This window comes from Notothenia coriiceps, unplaced genomic scaffold (genome assembly GCF_000735185.1).
Source record: "Notothenia coriiceps isolate Sejong01 unplaced genomic scaffold, NC01 NC01_scaffold00002119, whole genome shotgun sequence".
NCBI classification, from domain to species: Eukaryota; Metazoa; Chordata; class Actinopteri; order Perciformes; family Nototheniidae; genus Notothenia; species Notothenia coriiceps.
Window position 1 is genome coordinate 37,330 of NW_011334820.1, and position 25,735 is coordinate 63,064.

The window sequence follows — 25,735 nt, forward strand, 5'->3', positions numbered from 1 at the left end:
GGGGGGGGCTACAAGGATCTGTTTGGGGTTTGGAGCAGGACACTTCAGAGACATGTCCTTAGTAACAGCTGGAAGAGAGGGGGGGGCTACAAGGATCTGTTTGGGGTTTGGAGCAGGACACTTCAGAGACATGTCCTTAGTAACAGCTGGAAGAGAGGGGGGGGGCTACAAGGATCTGTTTGGGGTTTGGAGCAGGACACTTCAGAGACATGTCCTTAGTAACAGCTGGAAGAGAGGGGGGGGGCTACAAGGATCTGTTTGGGGTTTGGAGCAGGACACTTCAGAGACATGTCCTTAGTAACAGCTGGAAGAGAGGGGGGGGGCTACAAGGATCTGTTTGGGGTTTGGAGCAGGACACTTCAGAGACATGTCCTTGTATCAGACCTATAATATATGCCTAACATAGTATAATAGGAGACCTTTGAAAGAAGTCAGCCTGTTGTGAGAATGAATTCCTAAAGTAACGTCTAAATGATTCAGAAGGAAGTGGATTCATTGGGTTATTTGTCCTCTCAGCCGGTGTCGGTCCTCGAGGACATCAGCGACCAGACGGCTCCGGAGAGCCAGAGCGCCACCTTCCAGTGCCGCCTGCGCATCAACTACCCCGAGATCTGCCTCACCTGGTACAAAGGCACGCAGAAGCTGGAGGCCGGAGACAGGTACGACATCGGCAGCGAGGGTGAACGCCACTTCCTGAACATCAAGAAGTGCTCGGGCCAGGACCAGGGCAACTACCGGGTGGTGTGTGGACCGCACATATCCAACGCCAAGCTCACCGTCACAGGTACGCACTCACTTCCTGTCCACAGAGAGACCGGCCACTTCCTGTCTGTAGCGGTTTTTCACCACCTGGTGAGCCGTACTGAGCTGACCCCCACTGACCTCTTTACCTGTGTGTGCCTGTTTATTCTGGATGTGTTCCTGAGTTGTTCGTCCTCTTTATTCTGGATGTGTTCCTGAGTTGTTCGTCCTCTTTATTCTGGATGTGTTCCTGAGTTGTTCGTCCTCTTTATTCTGGATGTGTTCCTGAGTTGTTCGTCCTCTTTATTCTGGATGTGTTCCTCTTCACTCTGCCTTTATATCAAGTGTGTATTTGGCTTGACTTGGTTCCTCTTAATCCGTCTGTATCTGCTTCCTTTAGCTTCTTCCTCTTGCCTTTGTTCCTCGTTACCCTGTGTTTGCTTGTGTTAAGTGTTTCTCTCGACCCCCCTCTGGGCCTCATGATCAAACCCCTCTCTTATGACCCGGGTGGTTCAGGGGAACAGATCCAGTTCACCAAAAGCATCCGGAGCATCGAAGTGAGCGAGCGCCATCGCGCCACCTTCGAGTGCGAGCTGGGTTTCGACCACGCCTCCGTGGCGTGGTACAAAGGATCATGGGAGCTCAGCGAGAGCCCGAAGTACGAGTTCAGGACGGATGGCCGCCGCCACTTCATGACCATCGTCAACGTGACAGCGGAGGACGAAGGTCTGTCCTAAAAAGCAGAAATCTGACCATTAATATAGATTCATTTCATATTGAGAGGGTCAAATGTTTCTATTTAATCACCTTATGAAGCCCTTTCTCCACTTCCTGTTCAAACCCTTATGTCTCAATTCCTCAGGTTTAGCGCTATCAGCTTTTGTAGACAGGGAGTTTAATTAGAGATCATCCACAGCCACACTGCAAGTCCTCTGTTAATGAGTAACCACATATTGCTAATCTAAATAGTGAGTTTCATGCCTGGAAAAACTGTTAATAACTAAATAACAGTTTGTATAAAACCTTAAAAACAGTTTATTTGGCAAGTAAAGGTTGATAAAGCTGGGGTTATAGCAATTACACTGGACACAGGAAGCGCCAACACATAATAAGACCTGGTGGTCACTGTGTGGAGGTCACAGTTCAAGGTTAGTTCAGTTTATTTCTATAGCACATTTTAAGACACAGAGGCAATTCAAAGTGCCTCACATTGAACACATTATAATACAAAAATATAAAAAATACACAAACAAAAAAAAGCGATAAAATAATGGTTTCAGCTAAAAGTGCAATTATAAGGCACGGTTAAAGGAGACATAGATATTATAGTGAAGTGAGATGTTATAGCAGAAAGAGATGTGGTAATAAATGATGGTGTTATCTCTGTAGGCGTGTACTCGGTCATCGCTCGGGTCGACGCTCTGGGTGAAGCTCGCAGCTCGGCCGAGCTCTTCCTGTCGGGCCGAGGTCCGTAAACACAAACGCTATCTTTAGTTTGAATTGAAGTTAAGTAATGAAACGCTCTAACTTCATGTTGTCTCCGCAGAGGTGGGCTTAGGCAGCGCCCCTCAGGGTGAGTACTTTCAATAAATACAGGCAGTCAAACTTCCTCCCCTTTAATTACAAACTGAAAGAGATGAACGGTCCTCGCTTTAGGCCTTCAAATGTTCAATCATTTGGTGGGTTTGTATTTATTTGTATTATTTAACAGAATACGCTTATGATATAAAGAGTATCCACAAATAATTGGGTATTGCAATCTGGTCTAAATAATATTTAACGTGAAAGTGCAAAATATATAAAATATATTGATTATTAAAGCGAGGCTGATTGGTTCAAATAACTCTGACTTGTATTTTGAAAGGGAGGAACTGTGGACTTTTACTCTGGCTTCAAACAGTCTGAAGATCTAATTAAAGGAGATGTTGTGAGTTAATATTAATGGTGCTGTTCGACCCACAGACGTCCCCGACTCCCTTCAGTTCCCCGGCGCTGCCTCTCTGTTCGTTAGAGGTGAGACTTCCTGTCTCTCTTATAACTCTTTATATACCAATATAAAACATATTCTCATTAATATCTTCTTCTGCCAAAGACTCCTCTCAGTCTTATCTCTACGAAGAACGGACAGTGACAGGTACAGCAGATATTCATTTATAATATTTAACCATGAGTACTAACGGTTTATGAAGACTCCATCCTAAATTAAAAAATATTCTTCTGTATCATTACTGTCATCCATCATCAACTCAAACTCCTTCCATCGTGTGAACCCTTTAACAACCGTTAACAATCAGTGAACCCGTTAACAACCGTTAACAATCAGTGAACCCGTTAACAATCGTTAACAATCAGTGAACCCGTTAACAACCGTTAACAATCAGTGAACCCTTTAACAACCGTTAACAATCAGTGAACCCGTTAACAATCAGTGAACCCATTAACAATCGTTAACAATCAGTGAACCCTTTAACAATCAGTGAACCCTTTAACAACCGTTAACAATCGTTAACAATAAGTGAACCCGTTAACAATCAGCGAACCCGTTAACAACCGTTAACAATCAGTGAACCCGTTAACAATCAGTGAACCCGTTAACAACCGTTAACAATCAGTGAACCCGTTAACAATCAGTGAACCCGTTAACAATCAGGTGAACCCTTTAACAATCAGTGAACCCTTTAACAATCAGGTGAACCCGTTAACAATCAGGTGAACTCGTTAACAATCAGTGAACCCTTTAACAATCAGGTAAACCCTTTAACAATCAGTGAACTCTTTAACAATCAGTGAACCCGTTAACAATCAGGTGAACTCGTTAACAATCAGTGAACCCGTTAACAATCAGGTGAACTCGTTAACAATCAGTGAACCCTTTAACAATCAGGTGAACTCGTTAACAATCAGTGAACCCATTAACAATCAGGTGAACTCGTTAACAATCAGTGAACCCGTTAACAATCAGTGAACTCGTTAACAATCAGTGAACTCGTTAACAATCAGTGAACTCGTTAACCATCAGGTGAACCCTTTAACAATCAGTGAACCCTTTAACAATCAGTGAACTCGTTAACAATAAGGTGAGCTTTTTAACAATCAGTGAACTCGTTAACAATCAGGTGAACCTTTTAATAATCAGTGAGCCCTTTAACAATCTTTAATATTTGTTAATGATCGTGTGAACCGGTTTGCAGAAATGTAATAATTCCTTCCTGTCGCAGAAGAAGATTATCTGCAACCTGAATCTGTAAATTGCAACATTAAGATCTTTCATTTTAAACAAGTTTTAATAAGATTAAAATCCATTTCTAATTTGTTTTTAATCCAGGATTAGTTGAGACTGAATCCAGATATCAGACCTCAGTCTTAACATTCATTAAACAATTACATATATGTTCTGGACCTAATCTCATCAATTTCAATTACAAATGTAATTTCAAATAAATTAGGAATTGATTTAGATGAAAGTCTGAATGTATTGTGTTTGTGATTAAATCTGGAAAATAAGACTGTTAGTCTTCTTCTGCACAAACTGCACATCTTTAATTTTCTTGAAATATTATTATCTTTATTATTATTATTATTATTGATTGTGATTATCTTTAACGTGTAGCTGTGGAAAGAGTTGAAGAGACCGCCTCTGTTCGCTTCTCCTCCACAGGTATCAACACTTTATCACACTAAAACTGTCTGACAGCTTTAATTACCTGTATGTCTCTACCTGTCTGTCTGACAGCTTTAATTACCTGTCTGTCCTCTTGTCCTCTGCCTGTCTGTCCACTTGTCTTCTGCCTGTCTGTTGCCAATTTTCTTCGTCCACATACTCTACCTGTCTATCTGACTTCTTTACACACCTGTCTGTCTCTACCTGTCTGTCTCACATCTTTACACACCTGTCTATCTGACTTCTTTACACACCTGTCTGTCTCTACCTGTCTGTCTCACATCTTTACACACCTGTCTATCTGACTTCTTTACACACCTGTCTGTCTCTACCTGTCTGTCTCACATCTTTTCACACCTGTCTGTCTCTAAGTTGGTTTTCCTCCCTGCAGGAGTGAGACAGGCAGTAGAAGAGACAGGCGAGTGGACAGAGACAGGAGACGTGTCTTCAGGTAATGTCCTCTTCACCTGTCTCAATGCTAGAGGCTGTAGACATCAGGCCGCTCGTGGTGTTTGTCCTGAAACGCTTCCTGCTGCTTCTAGAAGCTTCTCTCTTTCCATAGAGTATTCTTATCCTTCTTCCTCTTCCCCCTCTTCTTCCTCCCCCCCCCTCTCCCCCCACAGTGTGTTAACGTTGCCTCTCTTTTCCTCAGTGTCTGAGGTTTTCAGTTCGGAGGATCAGAGATCTTCAGCTGCCTTCAGAGGTATCTGCACATACCGCTTTTATTCTCTTAAATTATACCCACTTCCTGTTTGTCTTTCATGTACTTCCTATTGTTGTTTTGTCTTTATTTAAATCTCTTGATGAGTTCTTGATGTTAGCGTTGATCAGAAATCTGACATGGTGATAATATTTTAAAGAATCTGAAGCGAGGAAGACGAAGGACGAGCCAAGGCGAGGAGACGCCGACCGATCAGCAGGTAACACCCAGACCCATCTTATTCTATATGATTTGATCTTATCTTATTTGATCTTATTTTATTTGATCTTATCTTATTTGATCTTATCTTATTTGATCTTATCTTATTTGATCTTATCTTATGTGATCTTATCTTATTTGTCTGTCCTCTTAGAGTCTTTGTCGGCTCACTGTCTTTACACCAAACCGGAATATGTTAACAAATTAATGAACTTTTTTTTCTCACACATTCAAATTTTACAAGCAGTATTTCAGCATACTATATATATTTATTTATTTACAATGATTTTTTGTTGCTGTCAGTGAAGCTTCATGTTGTTCAAGAGTCTCTGCTGATCTTCCTCAGATGCGTTCAGAGCATCGTCGTCTGTCGGTCGTTCTGTCTGTCCGTTCGTCCGTCTGTTATTAATGTATCTTGATGTTCTGTCTCTTATCCCTTCTTTCTTCACCTCTTCTTTACCTATTTCTCTGTTAACCTTGAAGAACCTGAACAAAAGGTTCTCAGAAAGGTCTCTCCGGAACCTTACCAACCAAAACCTTCAGCCAAGCCAAAGACCACTCCCCCCGAGCCCAGACCGAGGGCGGAGGAACCCAAAGAGCTGAAAACTGAAACTAAAGAAGCCAAGGCTGAAGCAAAGACACCTCAAGAAGCCCCTAAGGCCAGAGGTAAAGTACACTTATTCTTCTGTTCTAGAAAGACGTTCTCTAACCCAGTCTTTCTAGTTGTTGGTTCCATGTTGCTGTGATCTGCAGGTATAACTCTTCAACATGGTTCTTGAGTGTTGATCACTGTTAACCTCTTTAAATGTATTTCATGTATCTGGGGTTTGGGTTTCAGGAGGTTTGGATAGACCTTTGCTGTAATGTTTTGCCGACAAGCTCCAGCTAGTTTCTACAATAATCTTCTGATAAATGTGGAGGAAAACCTTGTAATGTTCTGAAGACAAACCACCCGGCCCTCGAAGGTCTGGGACCGTCTGTGAACTCTTTGACTTGTGTTGTGATGTGTTTCAGTAGCAGCACTCGTTAGAGTGGACTGTAATGTTGTTTGTTACCAGTATGTTATTGAACATATATATATATATATATATATAATGTTCTTTAAAGCCGCAGAACGTCCAAAGCCTGAAGCAGCTGTAGTTCAGCCTCCTGCAGCAAAGGTTACCCCCCCATCAGCAGAACCTGGTCCTGCTAAAGGTACTGAGATCTTTAGAGTCCTTCACTCGTTCAGAGTGTTCTCTTTCACTTAGCCTTGGTCTTCACCTGTTGCTAAACTTTGCATCATGTTCTCTTAAGTGTGGGAAGAACCCAGACCAGAGGAGCCTGTAGTTCAGCCGCCTGCACCAAAGGTTCCTGCCCCCAAGGCTGAAGCTGCTCCAACCAAAGGTACCGAGACGTTCCTCACTGGTCCTTCTTCTGTTTCCTGTTTGTGCTGTTACTCATGTTCAAGTCTGTTTCTCCTGTTCTGCTTTAAATGGAATGTAATCTTTCCGAAATGTCTTCTTTGAATATCTTTGAGCACTCGTTAGAGTGAAACTGGCACTTTTAAAATGCTCTTAATAAGTTAATCATCTTTTGAATTAATGTTATTCAAAGTTCTCTCAGAGCTGAAGACATCTGAAGCTCCAAGACAAATGGAGCCAGAAACACCAGGGAAGGTTCTGGAAGAAACACAGAGGGTTCCTGAAGCACCAAAGAAGGTTCCTGAAGTGCCAAAGAAGGTTCCTGAAGCACCAAAGAAGGTCCCAGAAGAACCAAAGAAGGTTCCTGAAGTGCCAAAGAAGGTCCCAGAAGAACCAAAGAAGGTTCCTGAAGTACCAAAGAAGGTTCCTGAAGCACCAAAGAAGGTCCCTGAAGTACCAAAGAAGGTTCCTGAAGCACCAAAGAAGGTCCCAGAAGAACCAAAGAAAGTTCCTGAACTGCCAAAGAAGGTCCCAGAAGAACCAAAGAAGTTCCTGAAGCACCAAAGAAGGTCCCAGAAGAACCAAAGAAGGTTCCTGAAGCACCAAAGAAGGTCCCAGAAGAACCAAAGAAAGTTCCTGAACTACCAAAGAAGGTTCCTGAAGCACCAAAGAAGGTTCCAGAAGAACCAAAGAAGGTTCCTGAAGCACCAAAGGAGGTCCCAGGAGAACCACAAAGGTCTCCAGTGGCACACAAAATGGTTTCTGAAGCACCACCACAAGTCTTGGAAACACCAAAGCAAACTCTTCCGGCTCAAAAGCCTCTGCAACCAGGTAGACAAATCTGAACCTCTTATTAACTAATCCTTCTTCATCTTGGTCTTCTAACTCGGTATTCTTATGTATTACTATTCTTATCCATTAGCTAAAAGTTGATGTGTGTTCTGTCATGTGTGGCGACATGTTGCATCATATCAGTTATCAACACAGTAAACAAAGGGAGATACCACAGGAAACAACAGCTCCAGCTAATGTGCATCACTGTTTTGTAGTTTGACTTATTGTATTAATTTGTTCCAGGATCTAGATTAGTTTATTCCTTCTAGAGAAGTACTAGTCGATGTAGAGAGGCAGTAATTCACTACACTTAGGCTCGCATCAGAATACATGTCACACTGAAGTCTGTGTTTCTGTGTCTTGATGGTTCTTGTCTTGTGTCTTTCTCTTGGCCACCGCTCCATGGTGCAAATCTTCAATCTTGGGTGAAATCTTAAAAATAACAGTTCCTCAGATGAGGGATCTTAAGGAAACAACAGACACGTTTGAAGACAGCAGGGAGTCGTCTGTGAGGACGCTTCAAGTAGAGAGAATCTCTCTGACAGAGGAAGTCAGGACGTATGAGATGGCAGTGGAGGTGAGGGAGTCGGTGGTAGAAAAACGAGAAATAAGACAGCAGAAAAGGGACGAGGTTTCTTCAGGATACAACCGGGGTCAGCAAGTCGAAGAGCCAGAATATGAGGTTGAAAAACCAGAAGACCAAGTGTTGAACCAGACAGAAGAATTGTCTTCTAGGTCTGTCCCTCCTACCCTAAAGAAGACTGAACATTTTCCATCAGGAAGAGAACACACGACTCCACCTGAAGTAACTCGTCCCACGAAGCAAGAAGTTATTCCTCCTGACACTGGATCCACATCCCAAAAAGAGGTACCGTCCTACAAGAAAACTCAACAGAAAAAACTTGTGGAAGCTGACGTTGTAGTTGCACCGGTACACTATGAAGACATTGAAGAACTGCAAATGGAGGATCTTGTTAAACCCAAAACCTCTTCTACATCTAAAGAAGTCACTGCCCCAAAGAAGCCTAAAGAAGTCGCTGTTTCGAAACAAGCTATGAAAGAAAGAACCATTCCTCTTGAACATGACACACCCCAAGTCCCAACTCAAACCACTCCTTCTCCTCCCAAAAAGGAAGTCATGATTACTAGGAAGATGGAAGGAATCTGTGTCCGTCTAGAAGATGTTGTACCTCTGGAAAAACCGACCCCTGTGTCTGCAGACAAGTCCTTTGAAGAAGAACTGATTCCAGCAACAGGATCCGTACCAGCAAGCACAGAAGTGTCCTGCCCTGCACCAGTTTGTACCCCTCCGCCTGAGAGAGCAGTCTACCTTGAGAAAGACATTTCACCACCAAAAGAAGCTGTTTTGCCTACAGAGAAGACGTCTCCTAAACTTCCCAAAGCTTCTCCTGAAGAAGTGACTCCATACAAGAAACCTATCACTAAACCTGAGGTGGCTCCAAGTAAAACACCTGAAGTCCCACCACAGAAGAAGACTGTCACTAAACCTGAGGTGGCTCCAAGTAAAACACCTGAAGTCCCACCACAGAAGAAGACTGTCACTAAACCTGAGGTGGCTCCAAGTAAAACACCTGAAGTCCCACCACAGAAGAAGACTGTCACTAAACCTGAGGTGGCTCCAAGTAAAACACCTGAAGTCCCACCACAGAAGAAGACTGTCACTAAGCCTGAGGTGGCTCCAAGTAAAACACCTGAAGTCCCACCACAGAAGAATGAACCTCCTCTCCCTGAAGAAGAAGCTCTTGTCTTTAAAACACCTGCTTCCCTGGCACAAACAGTATTCACCCCCGAGGTGGATTCTGCCAAAGAAGTAAGAAGCTCTCCAAGAGAAGATGATGAAAAAGCAAAGAAGAGCGAACAACAAACTCTTCAGACAGGTATTCTTATTAGAGCCGCGAAGGCTCGTGATCGCCATAAGATCAACCCTCTTAAAGAACCTCACATGTACACACACATGATATCACTGATGGTACACATTACACTAATGATCACAGTCAGCCTTCCTCGTCCATTGTCTCTGTAACGTGTTTGTGTGTCAGTACTTTGGTTCGCCACTAAAGAACCTCTCTTGGTCTATTTCCCTCTTCTCCCTGTTTGTGTTTTTGTCTTCTTGATTGACCATGTTTTTTCTTGGTCGTAATCTTGGTATGTTGTATTCCCAAAGTGTCTCCCCCAGAGGAGAGGAAGCCAGCTGCACCTTTATCTCCTGCAGCCGCTGCTCCTCCTGCAGGTAGTCACTAAATACTGCTGGCTCATCAAGAGTCTGTTTCCTCTTCTGTTTGTGTTCTTCTTCTGTATTTCATGTTGTGAACTGTTCCTGTCACTGCTATGTTTCCACCAACTGTTGTCTTGGTCTTGACCTTGGCGTCTTGTATTCCCAAAGTGTCTCCCCCAGAGGAGAAGAAACCATCTGCACCTGCAGCTCCTGCACAGAAGGTTGCTCCTCCTGCAGGTATACTCCTTCTTCAGTATGTTGTTGTGAGCTAAATGTCCGTCTGTTGTCTTCTGAGCTGACTGATCACCCTCAGTCTCATCTTGCATCTGTCTGTCCTTCATTGACCCTGTTCTTGTGTTGGTCATGATCTTGGCATCTTGTATTTTAAAGCGTCTCCCCCAGAGGAAAAGAAACCATCTGCACCAAAGCCTGCAGCTCCTGCAGCTAAAGTCACTCCTCCTGCAGCTAAAGTCACTCCTCCTGCAGCTAAAGTCACTCCTCCTCCAGCTAAAGTCACTCCTCCTGCAGCTAAAGTCACTCCTCCTGCAGGTAGTTCTTTCACCTTTGCACATCTGTCTTCTGTTTGTGTTGTATCTGGAGACCTTTCATGTTTTCTGATTCCTCTCTGTCTGTGCACTCTTAACATCTTGAATCTGTTGAATGTCTTTTGTTCGTGACCTTTGGTATCTTGTGCTCCTAAGTGTCTCCTCCAGAGGAAAAGAAAGTGTCTGCACCAAAGACTCCAGCAGAAAAAGTGGTTCCTCCAGCAGGTAGTTCTTCTGTGTGTCCTTTATGTTGTTTGTCCTCTCTTGGTCTAAATTCTTTAACTGTCTGGTTAGTTCAGTTTTGTCAGTATCTTGTTGACCAGATCTTTGCCAGTGATTTAATCAAGTTGGCGTTCTTGTAGCTCAAGTTTCACCGGTGGCCAAGACACCCTCCCCACCGGGCGTACAGGCCTCTCCAGCAGCCTCTCCGCCTGAAGGTAACACCTCTTCTGTAGCTCTCATCTATGTTCAATATGTTTATGATGATCTCTTCTGTTTGTCTCCGGCTTTAAAGCGTTTCTTATGTGACGCTTCAGTCTTCATAAAAGGAAATCTGAGCCTTGATTGTAGAAATGCCTTTAATGTCTAGTTCTGTCTTTAACTGGCAACCTACTGTTTGTTTAATTCAAGTGTTTCAAATTAACTATACATGTTAAAAGAGTCCAAATAACCTTAAAAAAAATCTCTTAACTTTTGTACGAAAATACAAAAGCATGCCACACTTTCTTAACTCCAGTCCGTCTGAAAAAATACATTAACCTTCTTTTGTTTGTATTGTGTTGACTTGTTTCTATCTCTTTTAAATTATTGCAGACAAGGGACCAGTTTCAGCACCTGGACCAACTACAGGTATACATCCTGCCATATTAGTTATTCGCTTATAAACAACCAACACATCTCTTGTTTTACATGTTGAAGCGGTGTGAGTCCTGTGTTGTAAAGTGGCAGATGAAATGTTGAGTTCCCTGTTTGTGAATGTATTTACTACCTCAACCACAGTGACGGCTCTTAAGCAAAAGGGTAAGATCCCTGTTCAGGAGACAAAAACCCCTGAATCTCCTAAGTTGAAGAGTAGGGTTCTCAGAGGACCCAAAGAGAAGGAGCCGGAGCTGGAGGTCGTTAAGTTGAAGAAGGTCCCGGTGAAACCTCCAGAGCCTGAGAAACAGGTCGAAACCCATAAAGCAGAAGTGACAAAGCTCCAGGACGTAGAACTGGCGGTTCACGGACTTCACGAGAGAGATGATCGAGACATAATCACCCTCGGGAGGACCGAGCGAGTCTTCACCGCGGAGGAGCAGACGGCAAAGTTAGGCCAGTTTGAGGAAGCTGAGAGGGTAACAGTTACAGTGAAAACAACAGAAAAAGTAGGATGGACAAGAACTCCAAAATCTCAAAAAGAGGAAGAACCTGAGGTGCCAAAGGTTGAGAAGAAGAAAATAACCAAACTGCCAAAGGCTGATGAAAAGAAAGACTCAACCAAACTGAAACCCTTTGAGAAATCAGGGAAACCAGAAGAAGAACCGCACAGGATCCAGTTGAAAAAGGTGCCAACTAAGCCCAAAGAGCCAGAGAAGGAGGTCATAACTCAAAAATGTGAAGTGACGAGGCATTATGATTCAGAGCTGAGCGTTCAGAAACTTCGCCATCGAGAGGATCGAGAGCTGCTAACGGTGGTAAGGCCTGAACGAGTCTTTACCGCCGCTGAAGACTCGCCTGACTCGGGTCACATGGAGGAGCCGGAGGAACTTGAGACAGAAGATGAGAAGTCCAGATGGACCCGAACCCCTAAAGCACCAAAAGAGGAAGAACCAGAACCAGATTTTTCTAAAAAGAAAATAAAGAAGTTGCCAAAGAAAGGTGAGGAGCAAGAAGCAGTGACTTTGAAACCTTTTGAAAAACCTAAGAAACCTGAAGCCCCTGAACCGGCCAAATCTATGGAAGAAGCCGAGGCAAAGACAGAAAGTGAACGCACTCCATACAAGAGAGTCGAGACGCCTCAGATAGATCAACCTGCAGCTGCGATAAAACACAGCGAAGACCAACCCGCCAACTCGAGTCCAGAAGTCACTGCTGACGTCGGCGAAGACCAGGTCATGTTGAAGCCTTTCACCAAGCCTAAAGAGAAGCCAGAGAAAGCGTCCGAGGAAGAGAAAAAGAAACCTGTGGATACAAAGGTACCCCGTCGAGCTCTAAGTGAGGAAACTCCTAAAGATCTTAAGAAAGTAGAAAAGACTGCAAAACCCCAAAAGGATGATGAGAAAGAGGAAGCTGCTCCAGACAGGAAGGCCAGTCCACCGGGGAAGAAAGAGACCCCACAGAAACCAGCAGACATCTTAAAGAAAGGTGTCGAGCTCAAAAAGACTCACTCGCCAAGAGCCGCTAAAGATAAGGTAGTTGAAGAAAAACCTGTCAAACCTATCGAGCAGCTGAGGAAGGCCGAGCTGAGGAAGACTCCATCACCTAAGGTGGAAAAAACGATTTCACCTAAAGACTCAGTTGAAGCTGTCACGCTCAAAAAGACCCCGAGGAAAACCCCACCGGAGGAAGCTCCCGGTAGAGGAAGGATCCCGCTGGGGAAGGAGGTTTCCCCCGGGGCCGTGCAGATGCAGAAGGTTCCCACCCAGCCGGAGGAGGAGGTGTTTGAAGAGGAGGCGGAGGTGAAGGAGGGCGAGGAGGAGGACGAGGCCTGGGGCTGGGAGCTGGTCCCCCCCGAGGACTGGGAGGGTGAAGCGGAGGACGGGGAGCGGCAGACTCCCGGCATGCCAGGCGCCAGACGAGGTGAGACCAAGGCCGACGTCTGAGGACTCTGGAGCCCCTTCATCCATCTCAAAACTCATCTAATCCTCATCACGCCATCTGCAGCTTATGTATTCATCCGCCATTCTTCCACCGAGACACTGTCATTTCATGTCTGTCCTCAATGTGTTCATCATGTCCTCCACCCATGTTTGTCTTCATCTTGTCCCAAGGGGAATTGTTAGTTTAAACTGGAGCAAAACTTTTGGAAGATGAAGAATTGAAATTGAGATACCAAAAGATCAGACCACTAAAACCAGTTTTCGATTCCCATCCCTACTCCATTAATACTCATCTTCATCCTATTCATCTCAGTGATGTCCATCATATAATGTCTGTCCTCAATGTGTCTTCATCATGTCTTTCACAACAACTAGTACCTTTCTAGTTTGTCGTTTTCCTGCATCGTCCATTCATGTTAGTCTTCATCTTGTTCCATTCAGGGATGGGAACTTGGAAGAAGCACTTCTCAATTCCCGTCCCCGCTCCCATTATTCTTTCATCCGTGAATATCTACTCCATCTTCTTCATCCTCTTCATCTCTGTGCAGTCCTCATGTTGTCTTTCCAATATTACCTTAACTTCAGCTTATAGTTTTTTGCATATTCTTTCATCTTGTGGTCCTATTATTCTGTCCATCTCTGTCCTCTTCACTGTGAAATGTCCTTTCAATGTTCTCATGTCTGTGAATGTGTACATCTTAGTCTTGGTTTCTGCTGGATCATCAGAGGAACTCTAAACTCCTCTTGTTGTCTCTTGTTCAGATGGAAAACCATCAGAGGAGGCGCCAAAGGGCCGAGGCCGAGGACTCGGGGGTATGAACTGATATAAAGTAGTTCATTTACTAACGTTTGCTCTTTGGGTGTTTTCTTGTCTGTCCTTTCTTACAAAACCTAATGTGTTTGTGTGTTCAGCTTTTCATCTTCTGGCCTCAAACTTTTTCTACGTAAATCTGTCGAGTGCGGACAGATTTAAAATCTTGTTGTCTTTGAGGGAAACCTCTTGTACGTCTGTTACTGTAGAGGTATCAGGAAGTAGTATCACATACCCAATCACCAGGTATCTTTACATTCATACACTATCGGGCTGCAACATAAGATAGACAGAAAAAACAACCTTCAACTATTCGATCATTTAATGATTTGAGAGTCATTTTAAAGTTTGAAATGAAAGTCTGTTTTCACTTTCTCAACTCTTTAGACATTCAAACAAATCACATCGGACTGAGAATTTTTGATGGCCTTTTTCTGATATTTTCTGATGTTTTATAGCCTAATATAAGCCATCATTAGAGGCAGCTCTACCACACTGATATCAGCCAATAGAAACACTGCATTTGGCTGAAATCAAGGTTTATATTGTCCTTATTTTCTGCAATAGCATAGGTAGGTATTTAGCTTCTCCATCTTCCTCTTTGTGTTGTTTGCGTGGTTTGTTGTTTATGTTGTTGTGTTCTTTGGTAACCCTGTAGCAGCTCAACAGAGTGACTATATGCTTCAGAATCTTTACCCTAACCCTGTTTTATGTTACTTCCACTGATTGACGTCTTACCTACGGTAAGCTCAGTGTCTTCAAGCCTTCCCTCTGTGTGAAGTCTGATGTGAGTAAGTAACATTGTGTCTGTGGCCTTGCAGCGAGACAGACCCCGTCTCCCGGTGATGCCGGCAGAGGCCGCGGCCTGAAGTCCGGAGGAAGAGGCCCGACCCCCCCGGAGGATCCCTTCGGAGGGTTCAAGCTGAAGGCGGTGCCTCTGAAGTTTGTGAAGAAGATCAAGGACATCTTGCTTCTGGAGGCCGAGTCCATCGGATCCTCCGCCGTGTTCGAGTGCGAGGTGTCGCCCTCCACCGCCATCACCACCTGGATGAAGGACGGCACCAACCTGCGCGAGGGCCCCAAGCACAAGTTCACCGCTGACGGCAAAGACCGCAAGCTGAACATCATCGACGTGCAGCTGTCGGACACCGGCGAGTACACCTGCGTCGCCAAGAACGCCGGCAAGGAAATCACATGCACCGCCAAGCTGGTGGTGGAAGGTAAACACAGATTCAATAGAGGATGACCTGAGGTTGTTTCTGTCTGCAGCCCAGGGCCCTCAGGGGCTGGACCTACTTTATGATGCCGTTAGGCCTCAGCACACCTTACACACGGCTCAGGGAGCTGACTTTAGGTCTTTTAATGAAGCGTTGTGAAATTGAAACTTAAATAGTACTACTTAAACTGTAATACTAAAAGAAAAGACAATAACTTAGAGCAATAAACATTATTACATACATTTCCAGTGCAATAAATCGATTCAAACAAGCCAGACTTTTGTAAGAGCAAGAAAAACATTTGAGTTTTCAGTTTGAGAGATCTGTAGACTTATGTAGAAGTATGGAATATGAATCTTCAGCATCCATCCAACAACACAAACATAAGTAAATAAACATCATGTGCAGCGAGGCGGGGGTCGTTAAGGTCTTCACGACCCCCGCCTCGCTGCACATTATTCCGCTTGTTACATGGCCACAACTACATAAACCAACAACTTGACTCCATATACTGATTGAAAATGATTTTATTGACTTAAAAATCGTCGATCGTCCGTCTTCTTCCGCGGTTCCCGTTAGTGTTTACTTCCTGTCTGTGTTGTTCCGGTGATTTCTCTGAAGTTGCTGTCTTTTAACCTCTTTTCTTGATCCTCCTCAGCAGCGGTCATTATTTTGGTTAGCAGTCTGTTATCAAGTATCAACAACCTCTGACAGGTCCAAATTGACCAATCACAATCGAGTATTGAACTAGGCCGTGTAATAAGGCTAAATAAAGGTTGCAGAAGATGTTAAATGTCTGTCTAAACAAAACACCTACAGATTGTACCTTCTCAAAGACTGAGGTATATCAACGTTTGCAGCCTTCTACAACAAAAAGGTGTCTGAACTGAAACTCACAGTAACTGTCCAAACAGGACGTGTGTCCACCACTAGAGGGCGCTGTACTGCAGTAAAATCATCTTGAGATAACATTGTATTTAAAGTGTGCTATATAAATGAAATGTTATTATATTATTATTATTAGTAGTAATAAGCAGACAGGACAGTGTGTGAGAGGCAGTGCATGCAGTCTGGTAACAGGTGTATTTGTGCAGAGCTGCCGGTGAAGTGGGTGAAGGATCTGGAGCCGGAGACCTCCTGCATCAAGAGCCAGCCCATGTACCTGACCTGCGAGCTGAACAAGGAGCGCGAGGTGGTCTGGAAGAGGAACGGGGCGCTGCTGAAGAAGAAGGCCGGCAAGGTGGCCATCAACATCATCGGCATGCAGCACGCCATCACCATCCAGAACGCGACGGAGGAGGACGCCGGCGCCTACACCTGTGAGGTGGAGGGCCAGGAGGACGTGAAGACCACTACCATCGTCAAGATCATCGGTAAGCACTTCAGAGGAGGTGCCGCTAACAGCAGCGTAGCATCAGGGGAGGAAGCTAACACCACTTTTAAACCAGTCCACCATCAGGAGCTAAAGTTAGACCAGTTCAACACCAGTCCACCATCAGGAGCTAAAGTTAGACCAGTTCAACACCAGTCCACCTTCAGGAGGGGAAGCTAACAGCAGTTTAGACTATCACAGTGAAACACTAACATGTTGCTAACGTTGTTCCTCAGATTTTATTTTAACATGTTGTCCCTGTGCGTTTGTCAGAGGTGATCAAGGACTGGCTGGTGAAGCCTCTGAGGGATCAGCATGTGAAGCCGAAAGCTAAAGCTACGTTTAAGTGCGAGCTGTTCAAGGACACCCCCAACTGGAAGTGGTTCAAGGGAGACACTGAGCTGGCTCCGTCGGACAAGATCCAGATCGACAAGGACGGCAAGAACGTGACGCTGACGGTCAACAACTGCCAGGCAGACGACGTCTCCGACTACATCATCGCCGTGGAGGACCGCAGATACTCCGCCAAGCTCACCTTGGGAGGTCAGATCCGCTCCGAGACCCCCTTCAGAGGAGGGTCAAGAACATGGTCTGAACTGCTGTTTGTGTTTCAGAGCGCGAGGCCGAGGTCCTGAAGCCCCTCGCCAGCCAGGAGGTGGTGGAGAAGGAGGAAGCCAACTTCGACACAGAGATCTCCGAGGAGGATGTGGTGGGCGAGTGGAAGCTGAGGGGACAGGTGCTAATGAGGTCTCCGGTGAGTCCGACCAAAGAGAGGGGATTTAAATAAAGACAATAACACAAACACTAACGGGACGTTAAAGTAGGACCAGTTTAACACCAGTCAAAGAGAGCAGAAGTGTGATAATCTGATAAGATGAGACTCTGAAGAAAATAACGTTTTATTTTAAAATTGCACATATGTTACGAGGAAAAAAGTACATAACAAAAAGATTTTGAACTAAAGTGAACTAAATATATTGACTTAGATACAATGTTAAAAGTAGGATGTTATCCTTGTTGCTAACTGAAGTGTGTCCTGTCTCTCAGACCTGCGACATCAAGTCTGAAGGCAAAAAGCGGTTCATGACCCTGAAGCAGGTTCAGCTGGACCAGGCAGGCGAAGTGTCCTACCAGGCGCTGAACGCCGTCACCACCGCCATGCTCACCGTCAAAGGTACACACACACACACACACACACACACACACACACACACACACACACACACACACACACACACACACACACACACACACACACACACACACACACACACACACACACACACACACACACACTCTCTCTCTGTAACACTGTTGGTCCGAGCAGAGGGTCAGGTAAGCTTTTCTGTCTGTGAATAACGGCGACTCTCCGCGTCTCTCAGAAATCGAGATGGGCTTTGTTGAGCCGCTGAAGGACGTTTCTGTGCCTGAAAAGAAACAGGCTAAATTTGAATGCACCGTCACCAAGGAGGTGTCAAAGGTGCTGTGGTTCAGGGGGGCGGACATCGTCACCCCCAGCCCTAAATATGAGATAATGGATGATGGCAGGAAGCACATGCTGATCATAAACAGCTGTGAGTTTGACGATGAGGCCCAGTACACGGTGGAGGTTCTGGGCCAGCGGTCCAGCGCCCTGCTGGCGGTGGAAGGTAAGTGTTGTCCTCAAAGGCTTCCTGTTGAGTGTCCATGTTTAAAGTGTCCACGGCAGAGACCAACCCCCCATCTGTGTGCACTTACCGTGTATTGCAGGCATGAGGCTGAAGTTTGTGCAGCAGCTGAAAGACCAAACAGTGAAAGAAGGTAAAACGGTCCGCTTTGAGCTCGAGCTGTCGCACGATAACGTGCCTGTGGTTTGGTACCGCAACGAGGTGAAGCTCCACGTGAGCAGAACGGTGCTCACGCACGTGGAAGGGAAGAGACACATTCTCGAAATGAGGACGCTGTGTCTTGATGATACCTGCCAGATAAAGGCAGAGGCCAAAGGCATTTACTCCATGGCCAAGCTGACAGTCATAGGTAACTCTTCTTCTGTGGTGCCTGCTCTGTCACAGCCATGCTTCATCTCTCTGTTCCATCTCATGGGGGGTCACATCTTCATCCATCTCTGGGGGGCAGGGGGTCACATCTTCATCCATTTCTGGGGGGGCAGGGTGTCCCATCTTCATCCATCTCTGGGGGGCAGGGGGTCACATCTTCATCCATCTCACTGAGTGTGCGAGGGGGAATCTGAACCAGTGTGTGTGTGAGTCTGACGGAGTGTGTGTGTGTGTGTGTGTGTGTGTGTGTGTTGCAGAGGGTGACGCGGTGTTCGTGGTGAAGCTGCAGGATTACACTGCGACAGAGAAGGACGAGGTGTCTCTGGACTGCGAGCTGAGCAAAGACGTGCCGGTCATGTGGTTCCACGAGGAGACGGAGGTCATCGCCTCCAAGACGTTGCTGATGAAGAGCGAGGGCACCCGCAGGTCTCTGGTGCTGAGGAAGGTGGAGCAGAGCGACCAAGGGAAATACGTATGTGACTGCGGGACGGACAAGACGACCGCCAGCATCAACATCGAAGGTAACCTTCACCTGAGAAGTCAGGATTCAACCCCACCCTGTGTCCGACTGGGGACGTTTCCAGCACACACTCTCCATGTTTCTCTATCTCACAGCAGCTTTAACTACAGTACATGTTCACGATTCCTCATAAAAACCAACAGTGGCATTATGCTAGCAAACATTTAGAGCTTTAAAAAGTAAAAATAAGTACTTTTGATCAGGACTTTTTAAAACTTAAATTATTATTTATTTCTCTACACGTAAATACTGGCCTACAATAAGGCACGTTCTTTATCTCGTTTTGATAAAACTGTAAGTAAAATAAGTGTTTTTTATATTGAATGAAGCACACGAAGGGACAAACTTGATCTATAATTTCACAGTAAATCAATGTAATAATAACAACAACAACAACGCCATTAATAAAAATGTTGTCCCGCCTGCAGCTCGTGACGTTAAGGTGGTGCGTCCGATCTATGGCGTGGAGCTGTTCGATGGCGAGACGGCGCGCTTCGAGGTGGAAATCTCTGAGGACGACGTCCGTGGCCAGTGGAAGCTGAACGGTGACGTCCTCACCCCGTCCTCCGTAAGACTTCCTGTCCTCATTGAATACATGTTGATACCCTGCTGTCAGAGAGCAAGCCCCCAGGAAGTGCTCCGGACTCTGAGGGAAATATTCCTAGTGGCCGAACGGCGGTACTACAACTTCTGTATCAGTCCGTGACGTCAATGGGCCCAGAAAGACTTTCTTCCATTGACTAACATGGAGAAAGACACGTCTGCAATTCAGCGGATACTTTTTTTTTAACTAAATAAACTACCCAGTATGAACTCTGTGATAGCCCTTATTATAATCATTAAGTCCTTGAAGTTGTAAAATGCACTAGAAGCCGAATCCAGATTGAATTATCTCTCTCCATTCATTCTACTGAGCGGAGAGCAGGAGATCGGGGTGGGGCTGAATGACAGGAGGCGGGCTTAAGGTGAATCTCAATGGGTACTTCTGCTCTGACAGCAAGGCATGATGGGTAATCTGTGACGTTTTGCACTCGAGAATCTCAGGCCATTTTGTCCTCATGAGCCAATGGGCAGCTCTCAAAGGAATGAACGACGCTGTATCCAGTTCTTATTGTACATCCATGTCAGAGACTAACTAATGTGTGTGTGTAACAGGATGTGGACATCATCGAGGAGGGAGGAAAACACACTCTCATCCTCTACAACTGCAAGGTGGCCATGACGGGCGAGGTGGCGTACGCCGCCGCCAACGCCAAGTGTGCCGCCAACCTGAAGGTCAAAGGTGAGCCACAGATAATACACCTCCTTTACCAGAAGTCTAACCAGGAAGCAATGTTTAAATTACTAAAAATATGCAGTAATCAGAATCTAGTTAATGCAGAGGGTTAGAGTTCAAACAACGCTTTAAGAGACGACAGAGAGAGACGATTCTCTGAGACAATAAACCGTTAACGAGACAACATTTAATGTTCCCTGGGGTTAGTCAATCCTGAATGGACAAGAAAACATGTACATTTGTGATATTGGGCTATATAAATGTACACTTTGATTTATAGTTTTCTTTAAATGAATTTACCACTTTATTCCAAGAGAATCTGGGTTTTTGGGAAATGCTTGAGTTGGATCTGAGTTATTGTGTACTAATATACACAGAGACAGGAAGTAGTGCTTAGAGACAGGAATTAGTCCTTAGAGACAGAAAGTAGTGCTGTGGTTCGGTGTCTCACCTTCCTCTGCTTCATCAGAGCTGCCGATGAACTTCCTGACGCCGCTGAGCGACGTGAACGTTTACGAGAAGGACGAGGCGAGGTTCGAGTTGGAGCTGTCAAGAGCGCCGAAGAGCTTCCGCTGGCTGAAGGGAACGCAGGAGCTGCAGAAAGACGAAAAGTATGAGATGATCCAGGAAGGAAACATGTACGTCCTGCAGATCCGCTCCGTCGCCTACGAGGACGAAGCCAAGTACATGTTCGAGGCTGAGGACAAGAGGACGAGCGGCAAGCTGGTCATCCAGGGTACGAGATTAATATACCTAGTTAGACTAATCCCCCTAGTTAGACTAATCCCCCTAGTTATACTAATCCCCCTAGTTAAACTAATGCCCCTAGTTAGACTAATCCCCCTAGTTAGACTAATGTACCTAGTTAGACTAATCCCCCTAGTTTGACTAATCCCCCTAGTTCGACTAATGTACCTAGTTAGCCTTATGTACCTAGAAACACATTCAGGTCGTTGGGTTCAGACTGTGAGGAGATGGGCTGAGTTTACTCATTTTTCATACGGACATCGTTTGTTTCCTTATTGTTTCTTCTTTTCTGACTTAAATTAGTTATTCAACACCAATTCATGGCTTCCTATTTGACTTTGTATGTGAGACCATACCCTACCTTTTGGGTTTTATTTAAATGTTTTAAGTTTGACATCTTGTTTTCTGTCTTTTTCACTCTGATTTAGTTTTATTTTAACCAAATGAATTATATTTGGCTCCTGAAATACATATCAGTTCTGTAATTTAGTATTTATATCATTTATCAACTTACAGACACAGGTCTGTTGTGGTTCAGGCTGCATCGAAAACAGAAACCACAACCAATAATCTGTTGGGGATTTCAAACCCTAACCCTAACAAGATCTTATTCCCGATGTCTGACCTGCGTTTCCTGCCGCAGGTATCCGGCTGGAGTTTGCTAAGCCGATCAAGGATGTGACGGTGAAGGAGCGTGAGACGGCAGAGTTCAGCGTGGAGCTTTCTCACGACAAGGTGCCGGTGGTCTGGTACAAGAACGATGTCCGGCTGCACCCCAGCAAGGTGGTGCACATGTCGGACCACGGGAAGGTCCACACGCTGGCCTTCAAGGAGGTCACCATCGACGACACCTCCATGATCAAAGTGGAGGCCATGGACAAGAGCGTGACCGCCATGCTCACCGTCATCGGTCAGTGTCTGACCTGTTGGGAGTTTCTGGGGTTAGAGAGAGGGAAGGTTCAGACGCTTTTAATAAAGAGAGTTTGGGTGGTACAAAATAAACGTTTAAAGCAATTACTAACAGACAGAGTGTCAGAAATCTACAAATAGAGAAGTCGCTTTAGTGCAGAGAAGCCCCAGATTGAAATAAAATTGGTTCCCTACACATTTTTCCTGATGCTTTAAGATAAGATAAGATAGTACTTTATTGATCCCAATTTGGGAAATGTTTTAATTGAACAGATCCAGAGAAGCTTTAAGCCTTATCTGATAGTTAAAATCACCCAGACAAGTTTATGAGGCTCAGTATCTGAACCCCAGTCCTTTCAGTTGCTCAGGAAAACAGACTGTGTTTCTAACTTTGAGGTGTATCTGTGCAGAGGGCGACCTGTACTTCACCACGAAGCTGCAGAACTACACAGCGGTGGAGAAGGACGAGGTGAAGCTGGTGTGCGAGCTGAGCAAAACCATCGCTGACGTGAAGTGGTTCAAAGACGGGAAGGAGATCACGCCCTCCAAGAACATCGCGTTCAGTACAGACGGGAAGAAGCGCATCCTGATGGTGAGGAAGGCGGAGAAGGCCAACATCGGAGAGTACTCCTGTGACTGCGGATCGGACAAGACAGCTGCTAACCTCAATATTGAAGGTGAGTCAGGACTTTGACAGAAATCTAGATACTTGGGTTAGCATCTGGAGTTATCATCTGGTGATAGCATCTGGCGTTAGCATCTGGTGTATGAAGCGGAGTACCATCAGGGTCGAGCATCATTATTCATGCTTTCGTTGCTTTATTTTACAAGGATAGCCTTTATTTACATTTACGGTACTGTCTGCTTCTTCTTTCTGTCTGTAGTAATAAAAAGTGATATAGAAGGGATAAAACTAAATCAGCCAAGTCAAATAAAGGGTTAACAACTAAATAACATTTAGCAAGGTTGCATTGACTGTTAGATCTAAGATCAGAGCAAGACTCCTGGCTCTCTTTGAGATACCCCAACATTTCCCAGAATTCCTGAAACTTGATCATCTTTGAGGCGAAAGGAATGTTAAGTTTCTTCACATCCTCTAATTCACTTCCACTTTCTGCCTTAAAGAGCGGAGTATCATCAGCATAGAGTTATACGTTTGGATGTCTAGATTTGGTTTACATAAATAATTCTAAATGCAGATATATAAAAGAAATATAAACAAAAGCATCTGTTAAATTACTGTAAAGAGGAGAGCACCAAACACAGAGCCTTGAGGGACGCCGGAGATTTAGATGTAGTATTACCGGAAAGATATGTCAGATTAATGAGACAGTTTGGTCTCTTTGTTGTCTCTGTTGTTTCTCTTACTGATGTCTAATATCCCCCCCCCCTGCAGAGCGAGACATTAAGGTGACCCGGCCGCTGTACAGCGTCGAGGTCACAGAGACGGAAACAGCCAAGTTTGAGACGGAAATTTCAGAAGAGGACGTCCACGGGAACTGGAAACTGAAGGGAGAGGCTCTGCACCAGAGCGCTGTGAGTACACATACTACTACTATGCATATACAAACTACTACTATACATATACAAACTACTACATTCAACATTTCTCTTTTGTCTCTCTGTATTTGAAATGTTCTTCCTTGTGTCCCTGCAGGATGTGGAGATGAAGGAGGAAGGAACGAAGCATCTGCTGATCCTGTACAACGTGAAGATGGATATGGCCGGAGGAGTCGACTTCTCCGCCGCCAACGCCAAGTCCAACGCCCAGCTGAGGGTCAAAGGTCAGAGCGCTGTTATGTCTTTAATCAGATGTGAAACTTGGTTCAATCATTCACTGATGAAATATATAAATGCTAAATGACTGTGGTTGCTGAGAAGTGGAGCATGTCAATCATTTAGTATGTTTTTATATATAGCAGCTTTCGAACTCAGAGCAACGATGTTAAGCCGTACTTTATTAAAAGGTTTTTGAACATAGTTAACCCTCTGAGGTGATTTATTTTAAACTTTATTAAGTGGAGCATGTTCATCATTTTGTATATTTTTAGAGCAGCTTTTGGACAATTCTGCAATTTTCAAAAAGTTGCCTTACTTGATTAAAGGTATTTAAAGGTATTGAACATAGTTGACCCTCCAAGGGGACTCTGGTTCGCCCTCACCTCTCACAGCAGGGTGTCTGTGTTGCGTTCTGATCGGCCAATCAGCTGCTGAGTTTATTTTAGCCCTTATCAGGAGTGAGGACCCTCTCTCAGAGGAGCCTCTCCCAGATGCATGCTGGTCCTCAACATGTCCTCCTGCTCCTCAGCGCGCTCCATCGGGCTGCTGCGGCCCCTGAAGGACGTCACGGTGACGGCGGGCGAGACGGCCACCTTCGAGAGCGAGCTGTCGTACGAGGGCATCGCCGTGGACTGGTTCGTGGGCGGGAAGAAGATGGAGGCCAGCGAGAGGGTGAGGGTACACTCTGTGGGGGTGGGGGTGTGTTTTATTTGAACAGATTCAGTCATAGAATCCTGTTTCCATTCATAAACTCTGAAAAACTAAAGTCAGAAAATTCGATTTAAATTAATTGTACTTTCATGTTACATCAACAAACTAAACGTTATATTATTGTCATACAATTTAACATTTTTAAAGCTTATTTAATCAAAACGACAAATCAAAAAGAGATACACATCCCGAAAACATTTACAAATGTATTTTAGGTTTTATTTTATTGTTTTTTGAATGAATTAAATACATTTTTGAAGGTTTTTTCAGATTTTCTTGTGAAGTGATTCTCAGTCTGTGGAGGCTCTAGTGTCTGCTGCAGTTAAAAATAATACCAGATAACATTATCTGTAACACACACACACACACACACACACACACACACACACACACACACACACACACACACACACACACACACACACACACACACACACACACCCCGACTGTCACACACACACACACACCCCGACTGTCACCTCCTGATATGCAGAGCCAGGCACTGTTAGCATTAGCATGTTAGCATCAACCTGCAGTAGTGAAGGCATCAAATCAAACGTTAACAATAAATAACAAATTACCAAACAGTAAGACTAACGTAGCAATATGTTTTATCTGAATTTAAAGAATATACAGGTGATTGTTTACAGAATAGAAATAAACTAAACTAAATATATTATTTAATTGTGACAGATTCATGTTTTTAACGGTGTGTGTGTGTGTGTGTGTGTGTGTGTGCAGGTGAAGACGCGTGTAGCAGGTAAAGTCCACACGCTGACGCTCAGAGACGTGACGCAGTCGGAGGCCGGCGAGGTGAAGATGACCTCCAAAGACTTCCAGACGGCAGCACAGCTCATCGTCAGACGTGAGTCCCTGAACGCACCGCGGCGCAGAGTGTGTGTGTGTGTGTGTGTGATATTAACCTGTGTGTGTGTGCAGAGCCGGCGGTGGAGTTCTCTCGGCCGCTGGAGGACCAATCAGTGGAGGAGGAGGCGGCGGCCCGGCTGGAGTGTGAAGTTTCTCGGGAAGAAGCCGAGGTGCGCTGGTTCAGAGAGGGACAGGAAGTCAGGAAGACCAAGAAGTATGATGTCATCAGCGAGGGACGGAAGAGGGCGCTCGTCGTCCTCGATTGCACCCCCGACGACGCCAAGATGTACACCTGCGACGCCGGGGACTTCAAGACCTCCTGCTTCCTGGAGGTCATGCGTAAGGACCACATA

General features: G+C 45.0%; 1 protein-coding gene across 1 annotated transcript in view; it reads left to right on the forward strand.

The window, feature by feature from the left end:
• LOC104965735 (titin-like) overlaps positions 1-25,735 on the forward strand; it is a gene marked incomplete at both ends in the record, with an annotated part of 68,211 nt that overhangs the window by 36,054 nt on the left and 6,422 nt on the right. The window contains 32 exons of the mRNA XM_010794748.1: positions 517-784; positions 4,794-4,853; positions 5,055-5,105; positions 5,263-5,322; positions 5,805-5,987; positions 6,429-6,518; positions 6,618-6,707; positions 9,744-9,809; positions 9,963-10,031; positions 10,185-10,343; positions 10,496-10,564; positions 10,702-10,776; positions 11,153-11,188; positions 13,900-13,950; positions 14,770-15,168; positions 16,260-16,538; positions 16,811-17,080; positions 17,152-17,291; positions 17,585-17,711; positions 17,920-18,186; positions 18,287-18,553; positions 18,831-19,094; positions 19,522-19,661; positions 20,249-20,375; positions 20,839-21,105; positions 21,760-22,026; positions 22,436-22,702; positions 23,422-23,561; positions 23,683-23,809; positions 24,334-24,476; positions 25,257-25,380; positions 25,455-25,721. Of these exons, the coding sequence (XP_010793050.1) occupies positions 517-784; positions 4,794-4,853; positions 5,055-5,105; positions 5,263-5,322; positions 5,805-5,987; positions 6,429-6,518; positions 6,618-6,707; positions 9,744-9,809; positions 9,963-10,031; positions 10,185-10,343; positions 10,496-10,564; positions 10,702-10,776; positions 11,153-11,188; positions 13,900-13,950; positions 14,770-15,168; positions 16,260-16,538; positions 16,811-17,080; positions 17,152-17,291; positions 17,585-17,711; positions 17,920-18,186; positions 18,287-18,553; positions 18,831-19,094; positions 19,522-19,661; positions 20,249-20,375; positions 20,839-21,105; positions 21,760-22,026; positions 22,436-22,702; positions 23,422-23,561; positions 23,683-23,809; positions 24,334-24,476; positions 25,257-25,380; positions 25,455-25,721 (5,209 nt within the window). The remainder of the gene's footprint in view (positions 1-516; positions 785-4,793; positions 4,854-5,054; positions 5,106-5,262; positions 5,323-5,804; positions 5,988-6,428; positions 6,519-6,617; positions 6,708-9,743; positions 9,810-9,962; positions 10,032-10,184; positions 10,344-10,495; positions 10,565-10,701; positions 10,777-11,152; positions 11,189-13,899; positions 13,951-14,769; positions 15,169-16,259; positions 16,539-16,810; positions 17,081-17,151; positions 17,292-17,584; positions 17,712-17,919; positions 18,187-18,286; positions 18,554-18,830; positions 19,095-19,521; positions 19,662-20,248; positions 20,376-20,838; positions 21,106-21,759; positions 22,027-22,435; positions 22,703-23,421; positions 23,562-23,682; positions 23,810-24,333; positions 24,477-25,256; positions 25,381-25,454; positions 25,722-25,735) is intronic.